A 15,324-nucleotide genomic window follows, 5' to 3' on the forward strand; every position below is an offset into this window, starting at 1 on the left:
GCTGTGTCCAGCAGCAGGATGACTAATGTGTGTGGGTGGGTGGGGGGTAGAGAGGGGGGTCAGGGTCAGGGTCAGGGTCTGGGTCTCACTGTTACAATCAGGGTAGGAGATTGTAGTCAACTGCCCTAGAGATAATGGGATCTGGAACTACTATGGTGAGTTGGACAAATAGAAAGATTGAGAATGGAACCTTGCTTACTCAGGCACCCCCCGCCCCCCACACACACACACCACCACCACCACCACCTTATGATTAGGCCCACTTAGCATCTGCAGGGAGGACAACAATAAAATAAGAACTATTTCCAAAGGGGTAAACCCCAAAGGTCAATTTCTGGCTGTGCTGGACAATGAGGGTCTGGCCTCCTTTCTTTTCTCAAAGTATGAAGAGATATATATTCTCTGGGAAAATTCTAAATCTGTGGCGTGCTCCTCTTAACTCCAGGGCAGCAAAGCTACTACCAGGAACTAGGGAGGGAGAGGCATCTCAGTAGGAATCCCAACTCGTGGAGACCCAGATTGACTGCCAGCCAGCCGCGACTCTCCCGCCCCGTGAGCGACCCTGGGCCAGTGGCGCGCTCCCAGCGGCTCGCTCCTGGGCCCCCGCCCCCGCGTGCCCGCGTGTAGCGGCGCGCAACCCGGCCAGAGCGAGCACCCGCACACAGGCGCGGGCGCTGCGCTCCCAGCGCTCAGACCGCTGCCACAGCAGCCCAGGAGACCAAGCCTGGCCAGTCCGAGGACATGCACCTCGGCTAGCAGCTTTCGCCTCCGGAGGCCACCAAGCGTGCTTCTCTTCTCTCTCTTTCTCTTTCCTTTGCATTCTCTTTCTCTTTCCTTTGCATTCTCTCTCTTTACTCCCCTCCTCCCCCCCCCGCCCCCCACCAATCTGTACATTTAGAGGAGAAAACATTTCCCTCACTCCCCCTCCTCTTTCTCCATTCCAAGAAGCAGAGGAGCCGCGCGGTGGTGGGGGACCACGGACTGTCTGGAAATGCTCATCCTAAAGCGCTTCTTCGTTTGTCTTCAGATTCTGTGTGTTTGCTACCTGGGTGAGTGATAAGAACTCAGTGGGGTTCATCTCCACGATCCTTTGGGACACTGGTGTGTGGCGGTGGGAGCGTGGGTGGGGGTGGGGTAATTAGGCACTGGCTGCAGGCGTCGCCTCTCAAAGAGGGGAGAAGGACCACACTGAGCTGGGGATCCCACGGTGTGGACGACGTGATGGCGGGTGTCTACAGCGTGGGAAAACGCGCCCCCTCCCCTCCTCGCACCTAGTCACCTGTCTTCCGCCAGCAGAGATACATGCTCAGGCCGCTCTCCACAAGAGGGAGGCTGGGTTCTCCTCACACATCCTGTCTCTATTCCAAACTATGTAAAGAGTCTTTATAAATACACAGAAGAGGATAAATATAACTATTGTAGAAATAGAACCACAGCGCGGGGCTATGTATTCTACTACCGCAATTTGAATGCTCATTTCATATTACAAATGTATTGGGCCTGAGTGAAAAAAATGCATGTGTGTCTGGTTCGAATTCACACACACATACACAGTAGTAACAGGAGCAAACACCAACTTGACTTCCAGTGTTTTTCAGTACTTTTGACTTAGTCACAAGTCTGAGCTGTTACTTAACACACATACACACACACACACACACACACACACATATACACACAAACACACGTTTCAGTCAAAATTTTATCTATGTTCTGTTACTGTTTCTCAAGTTAAAGAAGAGCTACAGGTTGTATTTATTCATGGAGTCATCTTTCACCAACCCCATCACCCTATTACACATTAAATACAAAAATTGCATTCTGAGTTAGCCAGTTACAATTTATTATTTATTTAGTTTTTAATTTATTTACCTAGGATACAGATTTTTCCAGAATTTTAAAACTAAATTTAATGAAGTGACTTCTTTTCTTCATTAAGATTCCTTATTATGGTGTAATGCAATAACTCTGAAAGCATTAACCTGAAAATTAGAAAATGGTTCTCAGTTTGTGAGTGAACATATTTAACTTTTTTCAGATAGAAGATCTCAATAAAAAAAAAAAAAACCTTCTTGGGATGATAACAAAATAGATAAGTGAATATTTTCATCTAATAGATGGTGCTCCTTTGGCACAATAACCACTGCAAAGAGAAATTATTTTTATGTTCTGAGAACAATTGTCATGCAAATATGGTGATGATTGTCAAACACCACCCTGCCAGGTAAATGAATATACTTTAAATTCCAAAAGCTTTGTTAAAGTGAAAAGATACTGTGGTGCATGTTGTTGACATTTAAGAGTCTCAGTAATCTGGTCCTGACTTTCTCCAAAAACTATACTGTTGTTTCTGGAGAATGCAGACTTTTTTTTTTTGAAAGCATGCACCTGTTGAATGAACCTTTCCATGAAGGATCTATTTTAATAACAATGCCAGGTCATCTTACTACTTAGATTATCATTTAAAGTAGATCTCGGGAGTCTGGCGGTAGCACCACGGGTTAAGCGCACGTGGCGCAAAGGGCAAGAACCTGCTAAGGATCCTGGTTCAAGCCTCTGGCTCCCCACCTGAAGGGGAGTCGCTTCACAGGCTGTGAAGCAGGTCTGCAGGTGTCTATCTTTCTCTCCCCCTCTCTGTCTTCCCCTCCTCTCTCCATTTCTCTCTGTCCTATCCAACAACAATTACAACAAAAAACAACAGGGGCAACTAAAGGGAATAAATAAATAAAATAAATATTTTTTAAAAAGTAAATCTCACTGTAGCAGAGAAATAAATCACAGGATGCTGCTTTGTGTGCCATCTAACTACATGTCTTGAGTATATTGTGATTTTCTTTTTTTTTTTTGACATTTTATGTTGTTTCTTTATTTTGGATAGAGATAGAGAGACTGAGAGGGGAGGGGAGACAGAGAAGGAGAGAAAAAGAGAGACACCTGCAGACTAGCTTCACCATTTGTGAAGCTTCCCCCCCTGCAGGTGGGGGTGATGTTTTTTTTAATTGAAATACAAATCACAATTCACCCTTTAAAAGTGTGTAAGTCACTTTTTTTTTAATCTCAAAGATGTACAACTGTTACCACCATCATTGTCTCATTACAAAACCATTTGTTCACTGAGTCATACGATATGTGGCCTGTGGTATCTGGCTTCACTCACTTAGTATAATGATTTCAGCTTGCATCCATGTTGTGTGCATACCAGTACTTCATTCCTTTTTGTGACTAAATAACACTCAATTCCAATACACTATGTTTAAAAAAGGACTAGTTCTAAGGACAGTATTTTTAGAAGCCATTTTTTTAAATTAGATGTTTCCTCATGGGGCATGTCCTTTGATGCTTTGATGATATAAACTTTAACTAACAAATTAGGTTGTCTCAGAGTAGCCCCATATTTGGGGGCCATATTAAATGTGATCCGGTATTAGAACTCAAAAGGTGCTTAGCGTTGATGGTCAGTCACCTCTTTATCTCTTCCCATTTTAACAAAGTTCACATTTTACAATGTTGCCTACAGATTGATCTGTAAATTTTTGCATTCTCAAATGAGATAAATAGCTCGATCTGGGAATCAATATTTTAGAAGATAGGCAAAACTATATACATTCTATATACTTTTCATTCTGCAAATAAAAATGTCAGCCTTTTCAATTATTTTTTTCCTCAAAATCTTCAGTATATTTGTACATTTATTTATTAAGTAGAGCAGGGGCAGGGGTGGATAGCATAATGGTTATGCAAAGAGACTTTCATGCCTGCAGCTCTAAAGTCCAAGGTTCAATATCCCCCCCAAACACACACACACACACACACACACTATAAACCAGAGCTGAGCAGTGCCCAGGTAAAGAAAAAAGGAAAGAAAGAAAGGAAAAAGTATCTTCGGCAGCTTTTAAGTCCAACTATGTGGCCTAAATATGTAATAGATGCTTAGGAAACATCTATTGACTATCTATCATCTTGGTATGAATTATGACAGTGTTCATAAAATTTGAATGCTAGGCAACTATCTTTACCATCCAGAAGGAAGTTAGTATTCACCAGAGAATACCTTGTTAACAGTTAAGAATGTTTTAATTGTGGGGCAGGTGGTGGCGCACCTGGTTGAGCAAAAATATTACAGTGCACAAGGACCTGGGTTCAAGCCCCCGGTCCCCACCTGCAGGGGGAAAGCTTTGTGAGTGGTGAAGCTGTGCTGCAGTTGTCTCTATCTCCCCACCTCCTTTCAATTTCTGCCTGTCTCTATCCAATAAATAAAGAAAATTAAAACAATTTTTTAAATTTATTTTTTATTTAAGAAAGGATAAATTAACAAAACCGTAGGGTAGGAGGGGTACAACTCCACACAATTCCCACCACCCAATCTCCATATCCCATCCCCTCCCCTGATAGCTTTCCCATTCTCTATCCCTCTGGGAACATGGACCCAGGGTCATTGTGGGTTGCAGAAGGTAGAAGGTCTGGCTTCTGTAATTGCTTCCCCGCTGAACATGGGCGTTGACTGGTCGGTCCATACTCCCAGTCTGCCTCTCTCTTTCCTTAGTAGGGTGGGTTGCTGGGGAAGTGGAGCTCCAGGACACATTGGTGGGGTCTTCAGTCCAGGGAAGCCTGGCTGGCATCCTGATGGCATCTGGAACCTGGTGGCCGAGTAATTTTTTATAAAGAATGTCTTAATGACTTTATCACTTTCTGTGATCCATAACCTCTGATATTTTAAATGGATGTATATATGAATTATTTCTAAGTGCTCAAGTAACCATTCTCAACTAGATTATTTGGATTGAAAGAAATATCGACTTTCCACTTTAGAATTAGAGATAGCCAGGAGCTAAAGAAGAATATTACATATTCTAGAGGGTGAAAATTACTTCATATTAAGTTCATCTGTAAATTCATCTGCCTGGATAATTCTGTCAAAATTGACCTATAACATAGTTTAAATATATATATATATATATATATATATATATATATATATGAGATCTTTATTTATTTATTGGATAGACACATCCAGAAATTGAGAGGGAAGAGGATGATAGACAGGGAGAGAGACAGAGAGACACCAGCAACACTGCTTCACCACTCGTGAAGCTTTCCTCCTGCACGTAGGGACTGGGGACTCAAACCTGGGTTCTTGTGCACTGTAACATGTATGCTTAACCAGGTGTGCAATTACCCGGCCCCGTTTAAGACAGTTTTTAAATGTTCTTGTGCATCAGAATCTGCTGGAGAAACTTGTTAAAAGACAAACTGTGGGATCTACCCTAAGAGTTTCTGACTTAACAGGTTTGGGGTGAGGCCTGAGAATCTTCATGCCATGCAAACTCCCAGGATGTGCTAATGCTGCTAGTCCTAGTTCACACTTTGACAACTACTGAGCTAGGTTGACATTTAAATATTAGCATTATTTTTAATTTATTATCAGGTTTTCACTGCAGACTTGATTTCTAATGTCTGAGTTCATGTTATGTTTAAAACCATTCAAGTAGCACAATATTAAATTTTGTATCATCCAACTGAAGGACAGTCTTAATCAGAGAGGCTGAAATTAAAACAGGAATCCAAAATAATTCTCTAAGTGAATGTGAACCTTTACAAAAATGGAGATGATTTTCTACTAGGTGGAGAACTAATGTAATGACTTCATAACTCTAGTTATTATTTAATCTTGACCCACTGAACAGGTAATGGGAAAAATAGCAGTGGCTTTCCTATAAGGAAGATTAACTGTGAGTCATAGAGGAGAGGTAGGTGTTTTAAAAGCTTTTAAGGAATATTTTCTTTCCACTAATGAGAATTCAAGAGCCTTGAATTAAGTGAGCTGTAGCCCTGTTATGTACACTAAATTCAAATACATAGATATTATTGGTTAACATATAATGAATCAGATTCTGAATTTTTTCATCACATCTTACTATTTTAAAGATACATAAACTACAAGTTACACTCAGATCTTCTGTAAGAATTAGTCAATTTATTCCTGAATATGGAGTTAATAGAATCCAGTATGTTTTTTACTCTCAACTTGGGCTGTTTACACTCTGAAAACAAATAGTAAGCATGATTAAAAATATTCATTTTTTTCCAAGTAATAGTTTCTGCTCTGAAAACAAATTGCTTTTCATCTGTAGAATAACAAATTTTCTTAATTTCATCTCACTCTAATTTTCTTGTAGACTACGGTTGCTTCCACTGAGGGAAGTTTGCCAGGAGAGATCATTTCATTGATGAATTCATTTATGTTTTCACGTCTGCACTAGAGATTCTCGAACTTGCTTAAAATCTTATGTTGTAGGAATTTTGCTTTTGGCAAAACTTCAGGTTTTACTGGAAGCATGGACTGTGTTTCTCCATTTCTTTTACTCTGTAAAGCTTTGAGTATGTGTGACTTTGTAGTTCTTGCCTGCTTGTCTATTTGCCAGCTGTTCAGATTGTAGTTTGGAAATGGAACCTCCCTCATTTAGGACCAGAGGAGTTTAGAGGAAGTTTGATCAAGATAATTTATATTTTATTTCCCTTTACTACTTTCTGGGTGCAGACAACCATCCTAAGCCTTTTATATACATCACACAGCTTTCTCCAAAGTCTTTCACACATGTATTTTACTACCAAGTAAACTGAGGCATGAAGAATCACATGACTTACCTAACAGCACACAATCCTTAGTTTATTTGTTCACCTGTGACCTGAGTTTGAGTCCTTTCCTTATGTAATCCCTTGGAGATCAGCTTGGGGTTTGGACTCGCTGTCTTGATTTATATGCGATTTGGTGCTGCATTTCATATTTCCACTTGTTCTCCTGAAGATCAGCATTCATGACTTTCTAGGTGCACAAATGTTACTTTTTTATCAGGCAGCCCTGTTTCTCTGCTCCATTGCTGATGCTGTGGTCTATTTACATAATCATTATTTTGCCTGAGACTTGCCTTGCCTGCAGGTTATTGGTTAATCCCACTGGTTAGAACCTTTGCAACAACTGCTATGGAAGCTTTCTACCTTCACACTCTTTTCTCCACCCCTTCTCCTAGCCATTTCCTCTCCCCACTTTCCACTTCCAGTTAAAGATATATATAAAGGCGTTGTCTTTGATCAATAAAGGCATTGCGTTCCCGCTTCTCCATTGAGTTCCTGCTTCCTCTCCCGTGTCGCTGAGGAAGCAGCAGCCCAGGTTGGCTCAGGTTGATTTCTCTCCAACCCAGAGAGCATGTGCTAGGAAGAAACACCTGCAATGCTAGCCCGGCACTTTTTGTCACTAAAAAAATGTGGAGAGATAATTTTTCCCTTTCTAGTTTGCCCCCTTTTGTATCTGCCCCCTCTCTTCCACTAGATCATCTCCTCGAGTTCGCATTCTTGGACTTAGCTGTATGACAGATATTTAATAAATCTTTTCTTCTTCGTGAAATTCTTGACAAATGTATGACCATGTAATAACTACCAAGATTCAAATAGAGAGCATCTTCATCAACCTACTTGAACAGTTTTTTTCATTATATGCTTGCTGAGTGCCAGGCATTTGGTAGGAAGCAAAGTTAAGCAATATATAAACATACAGAATCCTAATACTCATGATGCCTACAGTTCAGGTAATCTGATATAATCCTCACATTGAAAGCCTTTAAGTCTTTTAAGATAATGCAGTTTCTTCAGTTAGATTGAGTTACATTAGTCTTTTCCAAGTATCTCTTAACAAGTTGGATATCTTAGCTTGCAAATACTTGAAAATGTTTCCACTTCATCAGTAAAGCTGGTGGTAAAAGTCAGAGACTTTTATTTTATGTAATTTATTTAAAGTAGACATGTCTGTGTTTTAATCATACATTAGCTTTAATGTCATATTGGGAGGAACTCTAAACATCAAATTCAAGTTACAAGAAGAAGTCAGTTCTTATATATGTTTCTTCAAGGACATGTGTAACATACTGCATAGTCTAAAAGAAAAATTAAAAATGCTTATATATTTAAATTGTGCTGTCCAATGTTATAGTTACTAGGCATATGTGACCTTTTGGATTTTAAATTTAAGTGTATTAATTCAGTTCCACTTTCACACCAGCCACATTTCAAAAGTTTAATAACTGTTTCTGTTCATTGGGCAGTGCTACCTTGGAGTATAAACGACTGCTAATGAGTATTAGTTGACCATATTAGTGAGAAGTTTCTAATTCAGCTAGAAAGACTTTGTCAGTCAATTAAAGTGATTCCAAGTCTTGAGATATGTGGCTTATTCTTGCTTCATGTTGTGCAGCCATACAAAAATCACAAGAAGTGGTTGGGGAGGTGGTTCAGCAGGTAGAACACATAAAGAAAATTAGATGAAGCAAAATTTAATGTATACTTTGTGGCTGTTTTAATTTGGGGCTGAATGATTGGAAATAGTTGACTTTTCAAAAGTAAATGTTCTGTTCCCATAGGGTGCTTTTGATAAGTTTCTTTTAGCAGCTGCTGTATACAACTTTTGTATCTGCCTCCTCTCTCCCACTAGATCATCTCCTTGAGTTCGCATTCTTGGACTTAGCTGTATGACAGATATTTAATAAATCTTTTCTTCTTTTTGTATTATCTTTATTTATTTATTGGACAGAAATGGCCAGAAATTGAGAAGGAAGGGGGTAATAGAAAGGGAAAGAGACAAAGAGATACCTGCAACACTGCTTCATTTGTGAAGCTTTCCCCCTGGTGGAGACTAGGGACTCTAACCCAGATTCTTGCACATTGTAACAAGTGTCCTCAACCAGGAGCAGTTGGCCCTAACCTGTAGTAAATCTTGAATGGATCCTATCAGAAAGAGAGAAGATTGTGATACTTCTTCGACAACAGTAGTTTTTTTTTTAAAAAATATTTATTCCCTTTTGTTGCCCTTGTTGTTTTATTGTTATAGTTATTATTATTGATGTGTTATTGGATAGGATAGAGAGAAATTGAGAGAGAAGGGGAAGACAGAGAGGAGAAGAGAAAGACAAATTCCTGCAGACCTGCTTCACTACCTGTGAAGCAACTCCCCTGGGATCCTTACGCAGGTCCTTGTACTTTGTTCCACCTTCGTTTAACCCGCTGTGCTACCACCCGACTCCCCAGCAGTAGCTTCTTAATGTTGAGATGAGCCAGTTTCCTCTGGCTTTTCCTTACTTTGTTTCTGTTCCCAGTTCAAGAGTTCTATCAGCATTCCGCCTTGACCCTTCATCTTTAATGCTACTGCTGGCACCAGAAACTCACTTCCCTTGATTCTCTCAGCTGTCTGTCACTTAGATGCAGGCATACGAAGAAAGGTCCTTGTGAATGATAACACCTGAGTATGGCAGGAGCAATTTTGGGTGATGATTTAATTCTAGACGTGTTGGCACCAATAAAAGTTGGATATGCCCCAGGGGCCCAAGAGGATGATGGTGGTCAGTTAGGAGCAATAAAGTATTATCAATCCAGGTCCAGGAAGACTGTATATTCTGTCAGTTAAAAACCATCATATTGGACTATGTTATCCATAGTCAAGCTGACCTTAAGATATATTTATCCAAGACAGTTGCAGAAACCATTTATGTAGTAGAAAGTGTTGCTACATTATGTGGATATGTATGCTTTTGGAATTTGCATATCACAAATTTTTGATATTTGTATTATCAGTAGTCCCAGAAATGACATACTGCACCTGGCCTAAGAATGCCAGATATATGCCAGATATAGCAGATGTCCAGCAAATATTTTAATTCTAATGTACTAAAAATGGTAATAATGTATGGTTATGTATTATTTTATATTTTCACACAGGTATTAAAAGTAAATTCAATTATTCCTGGTCTTGGTTAATATGAATTTCCAGGTCACATTCAGTAAGCAAGAATTAACTGAAAAGAGTTAACACATTTGTGTGTTTCATTTGAAACATAATATCTATGTATTTGGATAGAATAATTTATTAATTAGTATGAAAAAAGAATTCTCTTTTTAAATACTTAGAACAATGATTAGAGGTACCTTTACACTCTTGGAAACTAATTAGATATCTCTATACTCTCTGCATTCACTCCATCATTTTTGTTTTCTTTCACTGTCATTAACTGAATTACTTATATTTTGAGTCCTAAAGCTCTAGCATATTTATCTAAAGATAGATCTCAATATTAAACATTTTTCCTGAATTAAGTAGGTTCCTTGAGTAGTATTATACGCTGCTTTTTAAAATGACCTATTATATTAGAGATCATGGTCACCACCAAATTCATTATCCTGCCTGTATAATAATAAAATGGTAGGTAGGCAGGTATAAGGAAATCTCAATCACTTTTTCTTTCAGATTAATGGTTATTTCTGTGATAACATCTAACTCTTGTGAATTTTTGTTTAAATATTTACTTATTATCAGATAGAGACAGAAAGAAATTGAGAGTGGAGGGGTAGATAGAGAGGGAGAGAGATAGAGAGACACCTGCAACACTGCTTCACCACTTGTGAAGCTTTCTCCTTGCAGGACCAGGGACTTGAACCTTCATCCTTGCACACTGTAATATGTGCTCTTAACTAGGTGCCTGGTCCCCCACTCTTGTGAATTCTGACATGTGTTACTGAGTGAGTTATGTAAACATGGTTTCTCAGCTAAAACACAGGATCATGAGAATTTGAGTCCACTCATAGGATTATATCATGCATACAATATCAGCAGAGTTGTCTTTACTTTAGTGGAACAAAAGCTAAAATATTAATCTAGGTCAGTGGTTCTCAGTACTGACTGCACTTCAAAGTTTTATGGTGCAATGAACTGACTATATTATACCAACATTCCTATGTTGAAGTCTTAAGATCCAGTGTATTTGGCAATGGGTCCTTTGGGGTATAATTAGTTTTACATGAGATTCAGGAGTGAATCCCTGATGGGTTTAGTGTTCTTATAAGAAGATATAGAGAAACCAGACTTGTCTTTCTCACTGTGATATGAAGATACAATGGGAAAGGTTGTGTTCATACCAGGAGAATGGAATCTGCTGGCTCCTTGATTTTGGACTTTCCAGTCTCCAGAACCCTGAAAACTAAATTTTTGTTGTTTAAATCGTACAGTAAATGATATTTTGCTTTTTCAGTTTGAGATATCTAGATTCTTCTGTGGATCAAGAATATATATGTATATCCCAAACATGGATTGATTCTTTAAACTCCACAGGTGATAACAGAGTATAGCCAGGATTTAAGACAAAAGATCTATGTTACTGTCATAATATTATTGATCTCAGTTAATTTTCCTTAAGGTATATATTGGTAAGTTTCATACTATGCTAAAACAAAACTAGTGCCACAGGATAAGATCCCTATAAAATATCCTATTCCTGTCTTCATTTCTTAAGATAGTTTCTGTTTTCAGAGTAACTCTAGAAGGCGGAGTATGGGCTACAGTGGTTGACTTCATAGTCTTTACAGGTCAGGGGAAGTTCAGGACTCCATCTTGAAGTTTATCCAGAGATTCAAACCTCTGGATGTGGGAGGATAACTGAACCACATTTCCAGATGAAGACCCCTTTATCAGGAGAAAGGTACATATCTTTAGATTCATCAAAGAAACGTATTCTCCAAATGGAGTCAACCATCTTTGACCAAATGCTCCATGGGCTTCTCTGATGTGTGCCTTTTCATGTTTCTGATTAAAAGTTTAAAATATCGAGGGGTGGAGTGGCTATAAGAAATGCTTAAAGTTGGGGAGAGAAGACTTTAACAATGAAATAGTGTACTAAAAATCACTAATTTGAGTCTCATAAATACAAAATAATAATAATATTAATAATAATAATAATAGGAGGAGGAGGAGGAGGAGGAGTAATGGTACATTAGCCCAGTGTAGTACAACTTAGCAATTAACAAAATACTATAATGTATCCTTCATGCGACAAATGGATGGAACTGGCTGTAAAGTAAGTGAGGTGGAAGTGAAAGATTACTACAGGAAATTTTCATTCATGTGTGGAATATAGCAAATTGAAACACATGAATTTGAAAAAAGAAAAAAATATATATATAGTCAACCCATATCTACAACCATGGGAGAACTATGGTGGTTACTGCTAGCGGGGGTGGGGACAAAGATCTTTGGTGGTGGAAGTGGTGTGGAATTATACCCCTATTATCTTATAAATCACTAACAAATATATATATATTAAGAAAAGGAAAAATAATAATTGTAGTTCAATAAGAAATAACTTGTATCATTATAGTATGCAGTGAAAATTAAGCAATGTTCTTTGTTGACTATAAATAAATCTAGAAAAAAATAGAAATATATTATTTAATTCCCTTGTCTTATTTACTTTGTTTTTCCATGCATTGTTTGTTACAGTGAGAGTTACTGATTTTTCTGTTATGTAATAGTTGCCAGAATTAACTATATTTTTGTTTCAGGAATTTGTGTATTCTTACCAGGTCAAGACTATTTGTTTTACTGTACTTCAAAAATACTAATATATACACTTTAAAAGTTAGTAACTTTTTAGGTAGTTCAAATCATTATTTTAATCTTGACTATTAACAGTGAGGATACAAACACAAATCTATTCGGTTCATTTATCGTTTTTCTTAAGGTAAATACTGTTAGGATGTGGTATGGAACTAAACAATGTAATCTTGCAATCTTGTAGCCCACTATTAATAACAAATGAAACATGGAAAAGTAAAAATAAACAAATATAGTAAAATGTATAGAAGAGTAAGAAAGAAAATAAATGTTCTTCAAGGAAGAATATTTCTCCCAATGGTCTACAGAACCATTGTAAGGAAGATTCATATGTACATAGCTGTCATATGTGGTACAATTTGTGGAATATTAAAATATGAGAGTCTGAATGTAGGCTTAATTCACTTTTGGGAGGGTGTCTAGGAGTTAGGGGTGGACATAGTCCCTAGATGGTGGGTAACTAAGGCTCCAAAGACAACAGTGGAAGCTTTAGTGGCAAAAAAAAGATGATATACATAAAAGCATGGAGCTTAAATGAGAACATGGTATTTAGAGACAACAAAAAGGGGTCAGATAGGGTTCTTGTTTTGTCATGTTCTTTACATAGATTCCTAGAGACCAGCCCCCAGCACATTGGGAGAACGTTGGTACTGTTATGACAATCTCCCTCTCTATTTCTCTTCTATCAGAAAAAGTCAACCCAGGTTGATAAAGTCTGGTGAGGACAAAAATAAAGTCATGAGGAGTAGGTTGTCAGCAGGTAACTAAGCTGAAAGGCTTATAATGGAAAGTTATATAATATAAAATGAGAGACTACTGAATGAGTATGTACAGTGAAGTGATTTTGAAGTAAGCTGAGTTAAATGTCAGGAGTCTGGGGGTGAATGGGAGCACTACAGGATTAGAAACCAGGAGTTCAAAGACTCCTATACAGTGATAATCAAAGTGGAAATTTCATAGCTTATTTGGAGGTATAATGGCACCATTTCCTTTGTATAATAGCTTAATATTTCATCAGTACTCTCAAATACATTATCTCAATTGATATAAGTGTATTTGGGGCTAATTCTCTTGAGAATGAGACATTGTTGATCCTCAGGTGAGTGTTCTCTGTCTGGAATAATGAAAATTAGCAAGGATCAGATAAAGTCAAAGCAATAGCAAGGAATGAAAAATGGAGGTAGGTCTAGAATTGCGTGGAGTTGTACCCCTCCTATCCTATGGTTTTGTTAATGTATCTTTTCTTAAATAAAAAGTAAATCAAAATAAATAAAAAAAGAAAAATGGAGGTAGGGAAGATGATCAGTTCTAGTGATGTTTGTAATTGAAAGAAGGGAGAGGAATGGAGAATTATATCTTGAAAACTATATATTAAATGTAGAACTTCAAAATTATTACCATAACACATAGAAATTGAAGCTAGACTATTCCTCTGAATGGATCAACCCAGTGTTTTGAAAGCAATGGGAAGAAATGTTGCTGCTTAAAATGAGATGTATTATATATTTTAGATATAATCACATCTTATCAAGTAAGAACTTTCCTTAAAGGCAGAGAAGATTCAAGTATAGATTCTGTGCCAGGCTAATTGGATTGTATCTTATCATACAAAAACTACTTCTTTTTTTTTTCAGAATGTATTTATTTATCCATGAGAAAGATAGGCAGCGAGAGAGAAAGAACCAGATATCACTCTGATATAAGTGTTGCCAGGGATTGAACTCAGAACCTCACGGTTGAGTATCCAATGCTTTAATCTACTGTGCCACCTCCCAGACCACACCAAAAACTACTTCATTCACTTTTAAAATTCTTGATATTGTTTTTCCTAAATTGAGCACATGTACTATTATGACAATTCAGTTACCTACCAACAAATTGGTTTTCCTAATATCCTTGATTTCAGATTGCTTAAAGGTCATTATATTCATGTTACATAAACTACTTTCTTTGTAAATTGCTTACAACTGGCATTTTACATAAAAGTGCAGTGGTAAATATTTCATAAAATAGGCTTTTCCAGGTATGTTTTTAAATTAATTTTAACATCATTTTTCTTTTGGTTCAAGCAAAATATGACAAGATTTTGTTATCTCCTGTGCCCCTTAAGGTATGCTAATAATATATGAAGGGATAAATTCATGACAGTTGCCAAGGATAGAAATACTGCGGTATTAGGATTGAATTCAAGACTTATTTGAGAATAATAATTCAACAAATATTGTGGTTTCAGTAAAATTTTCTTGAATGACTTTCAGTGTGGGAAAATCTTGTGTAACAAAAAGTAAATTATAAATATGTCAATGTGCATAGATACATATTTTATGACTATTATGTGTATACATTGTATATATATATTGTATATTATATGTAACAACATGTATGTATATAGTATGTTCATATATTATGTTTATGTGCATATTTTTTTTTCTCTTCACAAAACTGATACTTGCTTTATTTGGAGCACTACAGAATGTAGTCTTCTGGATCTGTATGAGGAAGTTAGAGTGATAAAATGGTGGTTATGCAAAGGACTTTTATACCTTTTAGAGGTCTCAGGTTCATTCTCAGACATCACTGAGACATGTCTGTCATGTCTGAGCCAGATCTGAGCAGACCTCTGTTAAAAAAGAAGAAAGTAGGATCTTAGGGGGAAAGTATTCAATTTAATAGTAGGAATTATCTGGGACTTTTCAAGTTTGACTTTTTCCGTTTTACAATATATAAAAGGACAGAAAAAGGCTTACTTCACATTTTGTTTATATATTTTGCCACCTAAAGTATTAGTTTGAGAGGCTGGATAGAATACCGAAGAGAACTATTTAGACTATTTCAGACTGGATAAACAAAATCCAACTTACATATTAAAGCTTCTTTTTGAATGGCATGCACTCTTG

At 37.4% G+C, this 15,324-nt stretch overlaps 1 protein-coding gene across 1 annotated transcript in view; it reads left to right on the plus strand.

The window, feature by feature from the left end:
- The first annotated feature begins 825 nt into the window (after nucleotides 1–825).
- Nucleotides 826–15,324, plus strand: part of PTPRZ1 (protein tyrosine phosphatase receptor type Z1) — a 220,877-nt gene continuing 206,378 nt past the window's right edge. Inside the window, exon 1 of the mRNA XM_060195756.1 lies at nucleotides 826–1,049. Coding sequence (XP_060051739.1) covers nucleotides 992–1,049 — 58 coding nt within the window. The 5' untranslated portion in view covers nucleotides 826–991. The remainder of the gene's footprint in view (nucleotides 1,050–15,324) is intronic.

This window comes from Erinaceus europaeus, chromosome 8 (assembly GCF_950295315.1).
Source record: "Erinaceus europaeus chromosome 8, mEriEur2.1, whole genome shotgun sequence".
NCBI lineage: Eukaryota > Metazoa > Chordata > Mammalia > Eulipotyphla > Erinaceidae > Erinaceus > Erinaceus europaeus.